The sequence below is a fragment of the Chrysochloris asiatica genome, unplaced genomic scaffold (assembly GCF_000296735.1).
Source record: "Chrysochloris asiatica unplaced genomic scaffold, ChrAsi1.0 scaffold00138, whole genome shotgun sequence".
Lineage (NCBI taxonomy): Eukaryota > Metazoa > Chordata > Mammalia > Afrosoricida > Chrysochloridae > Chrysochloris > Chrysochloris asiatica.
The window spans coordinates 5479549-5497902 of NW_006408656.1; the positions used below are offsets into that span (position 1 = coordinate 5479549).

Consider the following 18354-nt stretch of genomic DNA (forward strand, 5'->3'; position numbering starts at 1 on the left):
ATTTACAGTCTCGGCTTTTAGGGAAGGTTTTTACATATATCTGTGGATATCCAGGGCTCATGTATGCGATTACTAACAAGCATTACTGAATAATCAGATGAGGGACAGTTTGCTATGTCTGCTAGCACCAGGAGTCTTTTAAAGATTTTTTTTAAGAGTCAGAAACAAACAGAAGGAGCCAAATCAGGACTGTAAGGTGGATGCCTAGTTTTTCCCATGGAAACGCTCACAAAATTGTTCTTGCTTAATGAACGGAATGAGCTGACACCGTGTTGTATCTGAGAAAGGCTCTGGTGAAACTTTCACGAGTGTTTTTCTGCTAACACTTTGGCTAAATTTCTCAGAACACTCTCATAATAAGCACATGCTATCATTTGCTATGGGTTAATGTGCCAGATTGCAGTCATTTGAACTTCAAGGTCAGTGGTTCAAGCTCACCAGCTGCTCCCTGGAAACCCTACACAGGGTTGCTATGGGTTGGAACCGACTCAGCAGCACTTCACAACAACAGCATCATTCTTTTGACTCTCCAGAAAGTAAGCAATACTTTTTTACTTTACTGTTTTAAAGTGCCGTCTAGTCAGTTACAACTCATAGCAACCCTGTGTAGGGTTTCTAATGGTGAATTTGAACTACCAACTTTGCAGTTAGCAGTGTCTTGTTGTTGTTAGTTGCCATCAAGTCAATACCGATTCATAGTGACCCTGTGTACAACAGAACGAAACACTGCCCGGTCCTGAGCCAACCTCACAGTTGTTGCCACGCTTAAGCCCATTGATGCTGCCATTTTGCCAATCCATCTTGCTGGGGGGTCTTCCTCTTTTTCTCTGACCTTCCACCTTACCAAACATGATACCCTTTTCCAGCAACTGGTCCAGCACCAAAAAACAAAAAACTGTTGCCATGACCCTTGCTCTTGACTGGTCTGCTTTTGCTTTGACCAGACCATTTCTACTTCTGGGTAACGCTTGCTTTGATTGTGCATTGTTTTCTAGATTGTACTGGCAAAGCCATGTTTCATCTTCTGTTACAGTTCTTCTGAAGGTATATTCTTCAGAATGTTGATCCAACTTGTTTTAAATCTCTATTGAAAGCACTGCACTTGTCAGCGGATGATCTGGGTATAATCATTTTGGCACCCATCAAGCAGAAACTTTGCTCCACTTTAATTTTGAGTCAGAATTATGTTAACTAAGCACATTGAGATGTCTATGATGTTGACTGTTGTTTCTAATCTTAATCATCCATCCTTTTCAATTAGAGCACCAACAAGATTAATTTTTTTTACTTGCAAATTCATGCGGATGGTTTGTCACTGTGGGTTTCAACTTCAACATTGTCTCGTCCCTTCTTAAAAGGAGTTATTTTTTTATTTGTAAATTACTGATTTCTTTGGGTTACTGTCTCCATAAACTTTATATAGAACATCATTGATTTCACTCTTCTTCCATCCAAGCTTCACCATAAATTTGATGGTGGTTCTTGCTTCAATTTTAGAAGAATTTCTGTTGCTCTGAGAGGGGCTTTTTTCAAACTGTTATCTTATCCTTTTTTGTGCCTTAAACTAGATCCTGCTCAGACATATTATAACAAGTTATTGTGAGTTTAGTTTGGTTAAAAAAAAAAAGAAACCCATACATTGTTTGTTCATGATACACATTTTCCATGAACTCTTTGAGGACCTCTTGTAGTTTGAGGAGACACTTCTGCTTCCTACACTGGCTGCTGTGTCAATAATGGACTGGGGAGAGATGAGAGGATGCAATCCAGAAGACCAGTTAAGATGCTGTACTGGAGTGACGGTGGGGTTGAAAGACAGACCTGGCATGACATGCTGATGGATTGGCTGTGGAGAGTGAGAAAAAGGATTCTCTCACATCACTTCTGGTTTGAGCAGCTGGAGGGATGCTGTTACTGACATAAGGGAGGCTGAGGGTCAGGTAGGTGTGGGATGAAATTCTGCAGTTCCCCTTCAGACATATGTTAGGTTCTGTTAGACATCCAAGTGATGATAGCAAGGCCAGGAAAAGACTTGGCAGCTATCTGCATAAGCAGGAGGTTTCAAACCATGGTACTAAGTAAAGTGTGTGTGTGTGTGTTTTGGGGGTTGCAGTGGTCAGGAATTGTGTGGAAGGAAGCTAGCTTGACAATGGTTCGGGTATTAAATCTGAATCAGGAGGCTCATCTGGAGGACACAAGAGAGAATGCATGGGCATGTCTGTGTTTCCGTTCTCAGCTGTGCATCATGTGTCCATCATGTGCATCATGTGTCTAGGGCTGCAGCAGGTGCAGGACTAACCAGAGGGGCATTACTTAGGGGAGTTGTCTCATTTCCCATAAGGGCTTGAGGCCAGCACTTGGGAACAATGGGGGTCCATAGGAGCCCTGCCTCTCAGGCTCAGAATCCACTAGTCTAGCCTCCCAGCCTAAGACTCAAAGGAAGGCATGGGAGATGTGGAGACAGCATTGGGTATAACCCAGGCCCCCTGAGGTTCACAGCTCAGCACTTTGTAGTCTCTTACCACAAAACCCACTTCCTGTGATGTTTTGTTCCTGGGTTCTCTCTACCACTACAAACTTCCTGTGCACACAGTTACGCAAGTTCTCAGAGGAAACATCAGCCACCCTGAAAAGGTGAAGCTGCTAGCTGGGGTTTCTCGCCCCTTCCAGCACTTGGGACTGTAGTGAGGTTATGAATCTGGGAGCTCCTTAAAGGCAGGACCCAGAGAAGCCCCTCGTTGCTCAGTTTAGTGTCTGACAGCTGGGTAGGGTTTTCACAGATGTTTGCTGAGTAAACTGTCATATGAGACTAATTTTGACTCCAGAGGGATCCTGGTACCTAAGACAAGAGGCTTAATTTCTGAAGTTAATATAGAGCCCCTTCTCAAACGACTGTCTGAAGAATCCCTTCATGAGTTGGCACCACATGCAAAATATCATCTATCCAGAAGAAATGAAGAGAGAGAAAAGAAAAAAATTGATGTTCCTATTGGTGCAAAGTTTCCTTTCCCCCCGGGCTCTCCATCCTGGCCAGTGACCGAAGCAAATCTAAAGAGAAGCAGTATCTGAGTCCCTTTCACCCCTCTTCCTTCCTAGGGTCTCACACATGACTGAGGCCCCGGGTGACTGAGGGAGGGCACAGAAGCCACTTTGATACCTGTACTTATGTGTCCTTGCAGCCTCTGGAGGTGGAAGGTGAGACTCCTCAGGCATGCTGGGTAGGGTCTTGCCACTGCGCTTTGTGTTTTCTGTAACCCAGAGCTCATCACTTGGAGTCTTAGTTTTCCCATCTATAAAAAGTTAGGGAGAAATGCCCAGTGATGGCTAAACAAAATGTGGGACATATGTACAATGGAATACTACTCCGTCAGTAGGAGAAATGCAGTTTTGATACATGCTCCAGTGGGTTGCTATGGGTCGGAATCAACTCGACGACACTTAACAACAACAGATATGAGTGAAGCTTGAAGACATGCTGAAATAAGTCAATCACAAAAGGATAAACATTGTGTGGCGTCACTTATATAAAAAGACAACAAACAGCAAATAGAGTGACCAAAGTTTATTATTGGTTACCTGGGGCAGGCAGAAGACAGGAAACAGGGAAAACAGGGTGAACGGTGGTGGGAAAATCACACTGATTTAGAGTAGGGTTGCACAGCCAATGATTGTAATTGCTGTCATTAATTTGTATACCTTAAAAAGTTCACAAAAATTGTGTGATAAATATATTTACAACAATGACCAAAAAAAATAGCTCTGAGATGCTTATATACAACCAAATACCTCCAAGGATTTGGTTCTTTGGTTTAGAAGTTTAGGGTCCCTTTTTCACATGATGTCCAAGTTAGTTGGCCAAATAATGAGTTTAGTGTTTCTTTTCCACCTCGACCAGTCAGTCCTCGGAATCCCTATGCAGGGTCACTATGAATTGGAACCGACTCCATGGTATTTAACAACAACAATTCTACCCTCCAAGAGTCCTGATGTGTCACTGTAGGAGAAGTACTGACCTGTTAACCACAAGGTTTGTTGTATAGTGCCTGGGGCCTTAGAAACTGGCAAGTAGCCATCTAAGGCACAACAATTGGTTTCTGTTCACCTGTAGCAACTGAGGAAGAAAGTCAGGAAAAGGAGAAGGCTATGGAATGTGGGGCTTGTTGCCTCCATGACCTACTGCCACCTTTACAATGAGACTGGAAGATCTGGCTAGTGCCTGACTACAAATACTGAGACATCCTGGTATAGCACTGTAGGATAAAGCACTGGACAGCAAGATCAGAAAGAGATTGGACGAATCTCAGACACCTTAGGACAGTAACCATAGGAACCAGGCTCACCCTGTATCCCCAAATCCCTAGCATTGTGCCTGGACCAGGGTTGGCACCTGGTATGTCTTTTCATCTTCTTAAAGAATACCATATGTGAAAACAAAAAAAAAACAAACAAAGACCTGGTTTATTGGTCAAATAAAGAGCTCAGAGACTATGGCCCTTAGCAGCTCTTCAAGTCTGAAACTAAACTCACCCCGTGGCTCAATTTTTAACCAAACAGTAGACAGATCTATAAGGGAACAATAACACTGAGGAGGTACACACACCTTAAAATCATCTGCTATTTGAGATCCAAAGCACAGCATTTACCCAAGGACAAAGTTCAGAAGGGTGAGGAAAGAAGGAGGAGTGAAAATAGGAATCACAGGGAGGAGGTGGGATAAGTGCTGCTGCATTGTGGGATTGCAATCAATGACATGAAACAAAATGCTTATACAATGTAGAATGGAAAACTGATCTGCTCTGTAAGCTTTCACCCAGTTCACAATAAAAAGCAAAAAAAAAAAGATAGTAATAAAGAGGATTTGAATAAGACTACTTTCTGCTGTTGATCCAGCAAGCAAGCGATCAGAATATGTGTACTTACTCTGAAGATTCTGGGAGACCGAGAAGCCACAAGCTCCTGAGCTGGGAAGGAGAGGAGGCTAGAATCACAGTTCTGAAAGATGGCGGCTGAGGTGGTAAGAAAGCCAAGAGAGGCGTCTGAGCTCCTTTGTCAGAATACTGTGATTGATTTGAGGACAAAGAAACTACTCTGAGGTCTGGTCATGACGTTAGACGAGGTGCCTACATAAATAACCCAGGCTCCGGGACCACAGAGCCACTGTCCCAGCAAAATGGACTTGGAATGACAGGATGGGTTTGGTCCCTTCTTCTCATTTCTCTACTACTCCTTTACTCCACTTGAATTGCTTAATGCAGTAAGTGTTGGAGGGTTAAAATCCAAGCAGGCTGGAGTCCCAAGAGCACCTGGGCTGAGTGCCCACAGAGGATTAGGTTTGCAACAAAGTGATAAGCTGGCAACAATGACACTGTCCCTTGCAGAGTACTTAAAGAAGCAGCTGGACCAGTACGTGACGCATCTGCAGATCGTGAGGGTAGTGCGGCAGCAAGAGCGGAAGGGGTTAATCACCGCCCGGCTGCTGGGGGCCAGCGTGGCACAGGCCGAGGTGCTCACATTCCTGGATGCCCACTGTGAGTAAGAGGCTGTTACCTGGCAGCCATGTGACCTGGACCTCCACTCTGGGCTTCAGTTTCCCCCCTGGTACAATGGGAAGCTGGGACCACAAGCAGCATTCTCCCAAAGCCCCTTCTTGCTCTGTGGCTCAAAAATGTGGGAGGCTTAGGACCCATCCCAGCCTTTCACACCCGTCATCATTCCCAGCTCCAAAGGTGTTTAATCAGGAGCACTCATACATTTGGTGACCCAAAATCACCGGGAGTGGGCTCTGGAGGCCCAGACACTTCCCCCACCCCAACCTTGTGTCATCCTCTGAACTCAGCCCTCAGAGCGGCTCCCACCTACTTGTGTGGAATGCTTCCCTGTAGGGCCATACAGAGCTAGGAAAGACCCCCATGCTGCCTCAAACCAAAACATCTCCCTGCCACTGACAAGGGAAAACATGCCCTAAGAGGGTAATGAGGAACCCTGGTGGTGCAGTGGGTTAGGCACTGGACTGACTAGTTGCAAAGTTGGCGGTTCAAGCCCATGAGCCACTCTTTGGGAGAAAGATGAGGCTATCTTTTCCCATAAAGATTTACGATCTGAGAAACCCTTAGGAGCCATTATATTCTGATAGAATCCCTTTGAGTTGGAATCGACTCATTAGCAGTGGGTCTGGTTTAGGATGGGTTTAAGAAGGTGATGCCTTTTGGAAAGAGCTCAGCACGTGGAGTCAAAAGGCCTGGGCTTGTCTTCTGGGTCTACCACCGACTAATTCCATTTCTTACTTTGTAAGGTGAGAATGAGGATAATGACCATACTTGCCTAACAGAACACTCTGAGGGCCAAACGAAGTAGTATATGCAGAGAGGTTCATTGCAAAACTCAGGTAGAGAGTGAAAGGGAATATTACTCTACAGCCAGAGCTAAAGCAGTAAGATGCAAATACCTCTGGGAAAGGAAACACCCCCTTCTGAAATCCTCACTTGGGTGGAGAAGTGAAAAGGCTGGGTCATTGGAGGTGCCATCTTACTCCCTTGAGTATGCTGGCATCTTTGCCATGAGAGGGGCAGACGTTCTGAGAACCCCATCAGCCCCTCCAAAGCCCTCTCCACTAGGAGTAGTTAGGGGTTAGTATGGGTTCTCAGGGGAGCTCTTTACAGCTGTAGAGCTTGCTTGTGTTTCTCTGTAACCAGGGTGTAGGATGGAGGGTCCTTTTGATCTGGGTCTTCCCTGTGGGGTGGGCATGGGCTCAGCTCTGAGCAGGATCCTGACTGCCACCTCCTGACTTACAGGTGAGTGCTTCCACGGCTGGCTGGAGCCCCTTCTGGCTCGCATCGCTGAGAATGAGACAGTAGTGGTGAGCCCGGACATCGTCACCATAGACCTTAACACTTTCGAATTTGCCAAGCCTGTCCAGAGGGGCCGAGTTCATAGCCGGGGCAACTTTGACTGGAGCCTGACCTTTGGTTGGGAAACTCTTCCTCCTCTTGAGAATCAGAGGCGCAAGGATGAGACTTACCCCATCAAGTAAGGACTACAGCCTGGTGAGCCCCAAACCAAGCCTCCGTGGCCTAGTCCTATCCAGTTCCGGCACTCTGGCCATCTCACGTCAACAAGTATTAGGTGCTCCACCAAGCACTAGACACCTTTTATTTAGCCCTCACCCCTGTCTTGGAGTCCTGGTGTGGTGCTGTAGAATAAGCATTAGAATACAAGGTCAGTCTGAACTTCAGGGTCAGCGGTTCAAATCTAGAAATCCTCAGAAACCCTGTAGAGAGTTGCTATAAATTGGAACTGAGATGACAGCACTAAACAACAATCCCTATCGTAGGTATTGTGAGAAGCTTGTTTTACAAATGAGAACACAGGCTCAGTGTCTGGCCTAAAATCATTTAATTAGCAAATGATGGAGTCAGAAGACCTATCCTGACCTGCCTGGCCCAAAGCCCACACTCCAAACAGTGGCAGTAGACTGCCTCACATCATAACAGCTTGCGTTATTCACTTACTGTGTGTCAGACTTCGGGCTAAGGGCTTTACATACTATATCTCATGCATCCCTCCCCACACATTGAGAGACATGACTGGTACATTTGGAGCAGGCAAGAAAGGGATAGTGGAGGCCACTGGAATTGAAAGGGTGCCATGTGTTCCCAGGCCACTATCTTTGAAAAAACAGAACACAGTAAAATGAAGTCGACATGTGTCCTGTTGTTTGCACTCTGTTGCAGCTGTCATTAACTTTTTCTGTAAAGGATCAGCCAATGGAGAGTTTAGGCTTTGCAGGCTACATGTTATGTATATGCATAACATGCCTGTTATGCATTTTATATTTTTAAACAATCCTTTAAAAGTGTGAAAAACATTTTCAGCTCCAAAACATTTTCAACTTACAAAAACAGTCTATGGAACCAGATATGGCCATAGTTTGTCAATCCTTTGCACGTTGTTGTTGTTAATTGCTGTGAAGTCAGTTCCAACTCCTGTGTGCAGAGTAGAACTGTGCACTATAGGGTTTTCAAGTCTGTGACCTTTTTAGAAGCAGATCGCCGCACCTGTCTTCTAAGGTACTTCTGAGTGGGTTTGAACTACAAATCTTTTGGCTAATAGTCAAGCACTTAGCTGTTTCTGCTACCCAGTGACTCCTATATGATGAATACTCCAGAGTTTATCCTCTCTGAATATCCAGAATACCCAACTGAACTCCCTTCCCCCTCATATATACCCCCACTCTGCCCTGCCCTGCCCTGTCCTCTGCCGATTGCCTGCTGGTGATGTTAGAGACCACATGTTTATTCTAACAGTTGCCACAGCCAAACTAAGTAAGGAAGTGATTTTTCGAGTGTTTGGTTTGGGATTATCTGTACATTGTTTTCCTTTACTGGCCAGGATACTTAAGAACAATTGAATGTACCTATGGAGGGGAGGGAAGGGGAGGCTGGGCATAGAGTGGTTGAAGAGATAAAGAGTGTACATTTAAAAGGAGAGGGGACTGAAGTCTCTCTCCTTTCGCATACTCAGAATCCCGAGATGCTGCCCAGAGTCCCAGTAGAGAAAATTTAGATGGGCGCCACACAGAGAGGATTCCCATGGACCCTGATGAGCTTCCTCTTGTCTCCATCAGGAAGAGAAGCAGTAATGGGAGGGGAGGTGGCAAAGAGAAGGGTGGAGGAAAGGAAGGAAATTGGAACTCCCTATCGCCTCTGCTTGTCTCATAGATGTCTTTGTACAGTATATCCAGCAACAAACCCCCCAGCCTGGACCAGGCACATAGCAGCACAGGCAGGGACAGGGCACCTGGCCCTTGCCCATCACTGACGTCTCCTGCTCTGATGTCCAAGGACCATTCAGCTGGAAGACAAAGCTGCAGTGTTTGAGGCTGGAATGCACTCCATAGTCCAAATGACCTGGTAGCTAGCATGGCTAACCCCAGGCACTTTGCATAAAATCCGTTCAGGGTACCTGCTGGCAGTACCCCAGCACTTTCAAAGCTATAACCGGAGGCAAAGAGGAGAGGTAGAGGACCCAGGGGATCCAAGAAAATAAGTCAGGAAATAGCGGGTGTTTGCCAAAGCTTGCATGCTGCTTGTTGAAATGTGGTGTTCCCCTATGGGCCTCATCCTCAGAGCTAATTTGTCAGTGAATTTCCAACTAAGTACCGCTCTGAAGGCATCCAGCCAAGAGACAGGCCCAGGTGTGTAGGACCCTTGTGCTCCAAAGTGCTCATCAGGAATTCCAGGACTTCCTGAGCCTCACTAGACCCCACTTGGGTTGATTTGGAACCAGTGGGAAGCCAGGGAACATACAGGTTTCCTGGCTGAAATTCCTTCTAGAAAGTGTCAACCTCAGGACTACAAGAACAGCCTCAGGATAACACCAAGGTCAGGCTTCTGGGTGATCATTGTGACAGATTAGTCCAATAAACACTAATTGATCCCTGCTACTAGTAAGGAGCTCTGGTAGCGTAGTGGTTACGAATTGGGCTGCGAACCACAAGGTCAGCAGTTCAAAACTACCAGCCGCTCCGTGGGAGAAAGATGAGGCTTTCTGCTCCTGTAAAGATTTACAGCCTCGGAAACCCTGTACAGGGTCGCTATGAGTTGGAACCGACTCCACAGCATACAACAACAACAACTAGTAAGGTACCCTAATCTGTTCTGGGTTTACAGAGGAGTCAGTGTCTCCCTGGTTGGATGTATCACATGAAGCTACTACCCACTGACAGCAGCAAAGCCCTGTTGAAGCAGCCTGGTCCAGACACAGAAGCCAACTCCAATGATTGCATACCCTCCCCTTTCAGTCTGCTTTCCCTGTGCAATTGGATGCTCTCATCCTTAGCTCAGTTCCTTTTATGAGCAACCTGCTATCTAAATTCAAGGACTGAGATATTTTTGTTAATCTAGCTAGTCTGTGCCTTCCTGCCTTTGTTTGAAGCCAGAATCTTTTTATAACCTTCCAAATGCTCCCTTTAGTTCAAATTGAGCTTCATCTCACCTCAGTGCTCATCCTATTCCCAGCAATGATTCTTGTCAATTTCCCCTGTTCAAAGCAGCTGGAAACTTTTCCCTAAAGTTAGTTTCCCATGCAATATTAAGCACAGGGGCTGTGATCCTACTAATATGGGCCTCTAGGAGTCCTGGTGTGGCACTGTAACATAAGCACTAGACCGTAAGGTTGCTTTGAACTGCAAGGTCAGCGGTTCAAACTCACCAACTGCTCCTTGGAAAACCCTATACAGGGTTGCTATGAGTCATAAATGACTTGACAACGCTTAACAACAACAAATTAGTTACCCTGAGTTAGAAGTGACTTATTGTCAGCAAGTTTGGTTTTGCGATCCCTGGATGGTACAAACAGTCTGTGTGGGGTACTAACAGAAAGATTGGCAGTTAGAACTCACCCAGTGGTGCTGCAGAAGAAAGGTCTGGCAATCTGCCTCTGTAAAAATCACAGTAAGAAAATCCTATGGAGTAGTTGTTGCTGTTAGGTGCCATCGGGTCGGTGCCGGCTCATAGCGACCTTATGCACAACAGAACGAAACACTGCCCGGTCCTGGGCCAACCTCACGATTGTTGCCACGCTTGAGCCCATTGATGCTGCCACTTTGCCAATCCATCTCACAGGGGGGGGTCTTCTTCTTTTTCTCTGACCCTCCACCTTACCAAACATGATATCCTTCTCCAACAAGTGGTCCCTCCTGACAATATGTCCGAAGTATGAGAGACGAAGTTTAGCCATCTTGGCCTCCAAGGAGCACTCTGGCTGCACTTCTTCCAACACAGATCTGTTGGTTCCTTTGGTAGCCCATGGCACTTTCAATATTCTCCTCCAACACCATAAACAGTACTACTCTGTAATAAATGGAGTTGCTATGAGTCAGTGGAGTCCTGGGGTGGTGCTGTAGGATAAACACTTGACTGCCAACCATGAGGTCGGCAGGCCAAACCTACCGGCCACTCCTTGGAAACCCTATACAGGGTCGCTATGAGTTGGAACCGACTTGACAGCACTTAACAACAACAACAATGAGTCGGAGAATCAACTTAAATTTTTATTACATTTTAAATTATCTCAGAGGGCCAAGGGCCCTAAAACTGTACAGCACCAGCCCAGCTGATAGTATTCTTTCATTTATTCATGATTTGAAGCGTGCATATTTCCAAAAATAATTTCAAGCAATTTCTGATACCTGAGCATCTACTATGTTCCAGGCACTTTGCTGCCTTAGACAGACTGTGGTGGTTTTCCCTGTGCTACACAAGTCAGTGCTCAGAGAATGAGATGTGTGTCTTTCTCAGTCTCAGATGTCCATCAGATAGCACAGGTACTGTTTATTATGGGAGGGCTTCAAAAGTTTGTGAAAAAATTATTGAAAGATATGGATTTTTTTCCATGAACCTTTTGAAACCCCTTGTACATTGCTGATTAAATGAATGAATAAATGAATGGGTACCTTTGGGAGACAGTATAACTACATTTCTTCTTAGTAAATGCTCAAAAAATATTTACTAAATGAATGAGTGAGTTAGTGGAAAAGGGGCTACACTTCCCAGAACAGGGGATGGAGGGGGAGGTAAATTAGAAGGCATTAGCAGCAGGTCCACCCACATGCAGGTGTTTTACGCCAGGCTTCCCTCCAGAAGGTGTACATGCCTCTCCCTCTGTCTCTCCAGATCCCCAACGTTTGCTGGTGGCCTCTTCTCCATCTCCAAGTCCTACTTTGAGCACATCGGTACCTATGATAATCAGATGGAGATCTGGGGAGGGGAGAACGTGGAAATGTCCTTCCGGGTGAGAGCAAAGGGGGCATTGGGGGTGGGGAACCACCATGTCCCTGGGATACCTCAGAACCTATCTTGGGAGCAGCAGTAGCTTCAGGCAACTTAAAAGAGGAAAGTTCCACCTTTCCTCTGATCCCCTTCCTGTCCATGGTAGTGAGTCTTTGGGACTCAAACTGGACTACTGGACATTTACTAGGCAGCACTTCTCAGAAGGAAGGGATCATAGTGGCAATAGGACGGGTGACATCTTTTACAATATCTGTGGGAAAATGGTGAAGGTAAAGGTGGAAACAGGTCAGAAGCCAATCACCATCCCATTTCTGGAAAAATAGAGCTTCCCTCTCCAGGTCATAGGACATATGCATTGGTGTCCTTGGAGCTGCCCTTTGCTTAGCAAACTCCACATACGTCAAGAGGAAGATGGTGACCCCAATCCTGGTAGATCCCAGAACTCTGAGGGACTCTAGAATTCGGCAGATCAGGATCATATCAGAAAGAATTCCCTTTCCATGAAATCTACACAAAGCAGCATGCCAGGGGAGAGGTCATTAATAAGTAAGTGAGGTCATTTATGAAGTCACCTCTCACAGAGCCTGGCATGTAGTAAGCACGTAATTGATACTTGCTGTTACTATGACTATGGTGATGTGTTTCTGTTGCTGCTAGCCTAGAAGTAAGGAACAACATACCTCCCAGTGTTAAACCAGCCCAGTCACCATAGCACCCAGGGCTCTGATTCTAGGCTCAACAGTGAGCCTATAACCTCCCTGCATTCTCTTTCTTGGGACACTAATGTGTCCCACAGGCCACCTGACAGTTGGCATCTTCATTGTTAATGCATCGATGCTCTGATTTGGGTCACAAGTCTATCTTGATTTGAGGAGCTTGAATCATGCCTTGGAAAGAGGCCTGGTCAATGTCTTATTTTGTTTTGTTCCCCCAAGAAGAAAGACCAGCTGTTTCCTGGGCCTCCGGGCCTGGGGTCTGGCACCTGGGGGATAGAACATTACTGCTTGGGGAAGATTTTTTTGACTCACCCATGAAGAACCCATTCGGTCTCTCCTGTGGCAGGTGTGGCAGTGTGGGGGCCAGCTGGAGATCATCCCCTGCTCTGTGGTAGGCCACGTGTTCCGAACCAAGAGCCCTCACACCTTCCCCAAGGGTATCAATGTTATTGCTCGCAACCAAGTGCGCCTGGCTGAGGTCTGGATGGATGACTATAAGGAGATTTTTTACCGAAGAAACCTGCAAGCAGCAAAGATGGCTAAAGAGGTGAGAGACGGTGATTCTCTGGAAGTACTTGGATGAAAGTAGTATTGTTGTTAAGTGCCGTCACGTCAGTTCTGACTCTTAGCAACTCTGTATGTTTGGATGAAGAGATGTTCAAAATCCTACAGGTTTTTCAAGGGCTAATGACAGAGGCCACCTCATCACTACCATGTGGAACCTCCCTTCACCCCTCTGAACCCTGTGAGGGGGAGTCCCAGGCACAATGATTTTGAAAGATGAAGAATGAGGAGAGGAGCATTTGTTGCTTCCTCAGAGTTTCCCAGGATCCTCTAGGAGGGGAGAAGAGGAAGGAAAGATTTAGAGGAAATGCATCTTACAGGAGGAATATATGAGAGACTTAGAGAAAACTCAGTAGGGAGTTACAAGAGATGAGACAGCAGGGGGGCTACATAGGTGGTAATTCCAAAGCCAAGGCAATGGGGATTAGAATTGGATGTGAGATTGAGTCAATAGCCCAACAGGGCTTGAGAAGGAATGAGCCTGAGACACATTTGGGATTTGAGGGGAGGTGGTCCAGGAGTTGCATGTTCTCTGGGCTATTTCAACCCAGATGGAAATGTCAAGGCTGGTGGCACTGACCCTTTGGGGGATGTCTTGGTTGACAGAAGTCCTTTGGTGACATTTCGGAGCGAATGAAGTTGAAAGAAAAACTACACTGTCGCGACTTTTCCTGGTTCTTACACAACATCTACCCAGAGATGTTTGTCCCTGACCTGAAGCCCATCTCCTATGGAGCTGTAAGTCTTGAAACCTGTCTCCCTACCCACCATCACATCTACCCTTGGAGATATTCACTTACCCACAGATGGGTGGCAAACAAGAATTGATGTTTACCTTCCACACGCTTTATTCAGGAAGAAGACTGAGGAGTCACTTTGGGGCTTCTACAGATAGCTAAAAAGTCTTGTAAGGGGAAACCCACATGGAAGCCGGATTCTAAAACCATACAGTACATTTGACTCACCTGGTGGTTGGTTAGAACACAACTTGCCAAGCCCAGCCCCAGAGCTTCTAGTTAGTAGGTACAGAGCCCGAGAATTTGCATTTCTAGCAAGATCCCAGGTGATGCTCATGGGCTGGGGACCACACTTTGAGAATCAGTCCTCTAAAGGAAACTTGCATGTGCTGAGGGCTTCCTGGGACCTGGCACCCTACCCCAGGAAGGATGTCCAGTCCCGCCCTTGCCCAGTGTCTGGGGTTCTACGTCTCACTTTGCTGTGCATTCCAGGCATCTGGGTTAATCATAAAGGGGAAATCCAGCTATGCACATGTATCCTAGCCAGGGCCCTGTATCTCCACCTAGTAATCACCTGACTGTGTTCCCCTCTCTCTCCACAACTCTGTTTGCAGATCAAGAACCTTGGGATCAATCAGTGCCTGGATGTGGGTGAGAAAAACCATGGCGGGAAACCCCTCATCATGTACGTTTGCCACGGCCTCGGCGGCAACCAGGTGTGCAGCCCAATTACACCAGGATAATTCCTCTCCTCATAGGCCCACTTTCTTCTCAAAATTGCCTTGTTTTTTGAGGCCTACAGTGGAGGCAATTCAGACACCAGAGGAGAGAGCAGCTCTGCTCTCAGGAAACTCCCAATTTGACGGGGAGGAGAAACTTCATGACACAGATAGAGTGTGGATTAGGAAGGTGTAGACGGACCACTGACTAGAGGTGGTTGAGAGAGGAGGCCTGTCATCAGAGAGGCTTCCTGACTAATGCCATGCGCAGTGTGTGGACATTTCCATTCCCTACACCCAATTTCTATCTCCAGTGCCTCCCTTGCCCAGAAGCTACCACTCCAGACTTAGCCCCTCAGCAAGGGCGCCCAAATTTGAACCATCTAGAAGTATGGCACTGCAGGATAAGCACAGGACCACAAGATCAGTTTGAACTGCAAGGTCGGTTGCTCACATCTATGAGCTGCTTCTCGGAAAACCTATACAGGGTCGCCTATGAGTCGAGACTGATTTCAACGACACTAGATAATAACAGTGATAACACTGACATCTGAAGTTACCTGGCATCTTGGAAGATTTACCCCATGCCCTACAGTGCCCCAGCTTTTCCCGAGTGATATCTACTAGCCTCCCTGTCCCCACCACCTCAACCTACAGCATCTGGTAAAAGATGTTAGAAACAGAGTGGAGGCAAACAAAGGGGTGAACAGGCGGTATGAAGAGGAAGTCATTCTAAAACCGTTTTCTGTACCATTGGTCTGCAAGATGATTTTAAGTGATAAACTGATTAACATTTTACATTTTAATAATAATCTATTAGTACCACCATCAAAAGAAAAAGGTAGAATTCTCACCCACCACGTGGGAGATCTGGGTTCTACTCCCAGCCAACACATTTCCTGCACAGACGCTGCCTGTCTGTCAGTGTGAAGGTTTGTGTGTTGCTACAATGCTGAACAAGTTTCAGAGAAGCTTCCAGACTAAGAAAGACTAGGAAGAAAAGTCCAGTGATCTACTCCTGAAAATGGCAGTAGACGGCAAGCCTGGGATTCAGGCCTTAGGTATACCTGACTTGGAAACACAAGCTGGTCCTATTATACCACGTTACTTGCAAAATGAGCATCCTGTGATCACAAAAATCTGATTCTAACTGATTCTGGGCATGGTGCAGAACCACATAGCGTTTTTTTATATTGTGTTGGGGCTTGCTAGGAGGTGGGGACTGATCCAGAGACAGTAAACAACAACAACCTTAGCAAAAATACAACTCGTACGAGTATAATAAATACATGATTTTACAGATAGTTCTTAAAATTAGGCTAAGTTAAAACTTAAAGAAAAAATATGAAGTAACTATTATTTCTGTGTAATCCCATCGGATACAGTAAAAATCATGAAGTAGTAATTGTTAAGTGCCATAGCAACCCTGTTATAGGGTTTCTGAGGCTTTAAATCTTTGCAGGAATAGAGAGCCTCATCTGTCTTCCACAGAGCAGCTGGTGTATGCAAACCTCTGACCTTGTGATTAGCAGTCCAGTGCTTATCCTACAGAGACACTGCACTCCTCAAAAAATCATGATAAAAACATATAAATCACTAAAGTTTAGGCAAGGTCTTGCCTGTTTACCTCCCTTCAGGGAAGGTTATGCCATGGGTGGCATCTTTGGGTAGATGACTCCGGAAGGTAGTAGACAAACTCTGCCTATTCCTCAGGATGACGTCTCGTGTCTTTTCTTCCAGTACTTTGAGTATACAACCCAGAGAGACCTTCGCCACAACATCGCAAAGCAGCTGTGTCTACACGCCAATGCTGGCACTCTGGGCCTTAGGAGCTGTCACTTCACTGGCAAAAATAACCAAGTCCCCAAGGACGAGGAATGGGAATTAACTCAGGTGAGTCAGCTGCTGCCCAGGATCAAGAAGCTGAGGCCTTCTTACTTACTTCCACCTCAGACCCCATGGGGTGAGTCAGGGCTAGGTAGAAAGCTTAGAAAATGTGGGCTCAGTCACAGGCAGCCTCCTCAGGGGCTTAAGTGACATTAGAGGATGGTTGTTGTGGGCAACATGAAGATGGGGTTAGGGATTATGGTCTACAGCCAGCTCTTGCCACGACCAAGAATTTCTAAGCTGACTCCAAGTAGCTGAGAGTGAAGAATCGCTCCTGGTTGCTGCCTGTTGTCTGTGTGCCAGGTGTAGAGGTAGGCAGTCACATCCGTCAGCTTCCTTCCCAGATAGGTTTTATACCCATTTCTATGGATGAACAACTGAAGCTCAGCAAGTTGGTGACTGGCCCAAGACCAATCACTGGTAAATGGCAGGCCTGAGATTCAGACCTCGGTAAGTCTGACTAGAAACCATGAGCTCCTCCTAGTACACCACAGGATCTCAGGATAGCCAGCGTAGCTGCCACTGTACTGGGCCCACACCAGCACCCCCATGGCACTCACATCCTGTCCTACCTCAGTCTCCAGTTCCTGGCTTAGGTAAAGAGGAGCCTAACCTTAGGGATACAGGGTGAAAGGAAGAGTCATTATGATCAGAGGCAGAAACTAGGGAGTGGGGTAAAAGGCTCCAATTCTTTGCTTCTGGTCATGGGGAGGGAGCCTGAAAGCATTTTCTAGTTATCCGACCTTTCTGCCTTCCTCTATGCCAGCTACTTAGGCTAAAGCTTGGGTGAGGAATTGATGTTGGAGACCTCGGGAATGCGTCCCATCAGAGTGGCATGCTGGGGAAGGACTTTGGATGGCTCCTCTTTGTGCCCTGTTGGGTTTCCTTTGCCTTTTATCTGTTGCCCACCCCCCACCCCCCACCCCCAGCATTGCTTATCAAAGGTCTAAAGGCCCAGGTTGATTTTTACTGTGTCTTTATTTTTAGGATCACCTCATTAGGAACTCAGGATCTGGTACCTGCTTGACATCCCAGAACAAGCAGCCAGCCATGGCCTCCTGCAATCCCAGTGATCCCCACCAGCACTGGCTCTTCGTCTAGGGCCTGGTCACCCACAGTGGAGCCTCCACAGCCTCTCAGGAAACAGGATCGTTGATGTCTGGAAACCCATCATCAGCACCTTTGCAGGCCTTAAAGATGGATTTCTAAACCCAGTGACTGTCAGGGCAAGACCTTTCTACTCCTTGCAAAATCATTATGCCACACTAATGGAAGGATTTGGTTAGGACTTTCCTTCTGTCCTAGAAGCAGGCCTCCAAAGTAGAGAAGGCAGCTAGGGGAAGGTCCAGGACAACAGTGCTAAACTCAAATACCTCTGCAGCCTTGTCCCCAATCCTTGGTCACCCAAGGCATCCACAGAATCTAGTGAAATAATGTGTCCTAACAGACAATGAGACGTCTAAGACAGCCTCCCTGCTAACATTACTCGAAGTTGGTAGAACCATTTCTGGTTGACAGAAAGCGCCCTGACCAACATCTGTCATCTTACTTCATCTGCACAATACTTTGAAAAAGACAGGTGAGGAATCGCCTTGCCCATTTTACAGATAAGAAAGCTAAAGTAGAGATCTGTAGACGGGCTTGCCCACAGTTCCACAGTTAGGGGGTGGTGGAGTCAGGATTGAAACTTGCTCTTTAACTCAGAACCTGGGCTCCTTCCACTACACCACAACACTACATAGCCAGCGGCCAGTCTTCCCAGTTCCTCTTCCCTTCACTGCTGATTGTTTGCAGGTGGCTGGCCTTGGGCAAACCTAGAACAATGGAGCCAGGTAGCCATGTTGGGAGAGATCTCATTTGAGAATCCTAGAATAGTCATGTTGAAAGAAAGCTTGTGGAGCCAGGGATTTTCAAGTTTAAGTACCAGAACTTTTTTTTTCAA

General features: G+C 46.4%; 1 protein-coding gene across 1 annotated transcript in view; it reads left to right on the top strand.

The window, feature by feature from the left end:
- The window catches only part of GALNT6 (UDP-N-acetyl-alpha-D-galactosamine:polypeptide N-acetylgalactosaminyltransferase 6 (GalNAc-T6)), a 37971-nt gene extending 20354 nt beyond the window's left edge, over window positions 1-17617 (top strand). Inside the window, exons 5-12 of the mRNA XM_006870030.1 lie at window positions 5379-5528; window positions 6792-7026; window positions 11673-11790; window positions 12852-13052; window positions 13676-13807; window positions 14421-14522; window positions 16266-16418; window positions 17400-17617. Coding sequence (XP_006870092.1) covers window positions 5379-5528; window positions 6792-7026; window positions 11673-11790; window positions 12852-13052; window positions 13676-13807; window positions 14421-14522; window positions 16266-16418; window positions 17400-17513 — 1205 coding nt within the window. The 3' untranslated portion in view covers window positions 17514-17617. The remainder of the gene's footprint in view (window positions 1-5378; window positions 5529-6791; window positions 7027-11672; window positions 11791-12851; window positions 13053-13675; window positions 13808-14420; window positions 14523-16265; window positions 16419-17399) is intronic.
- Window positions 17618-18354: the final 737 nt, after the last annotated feature.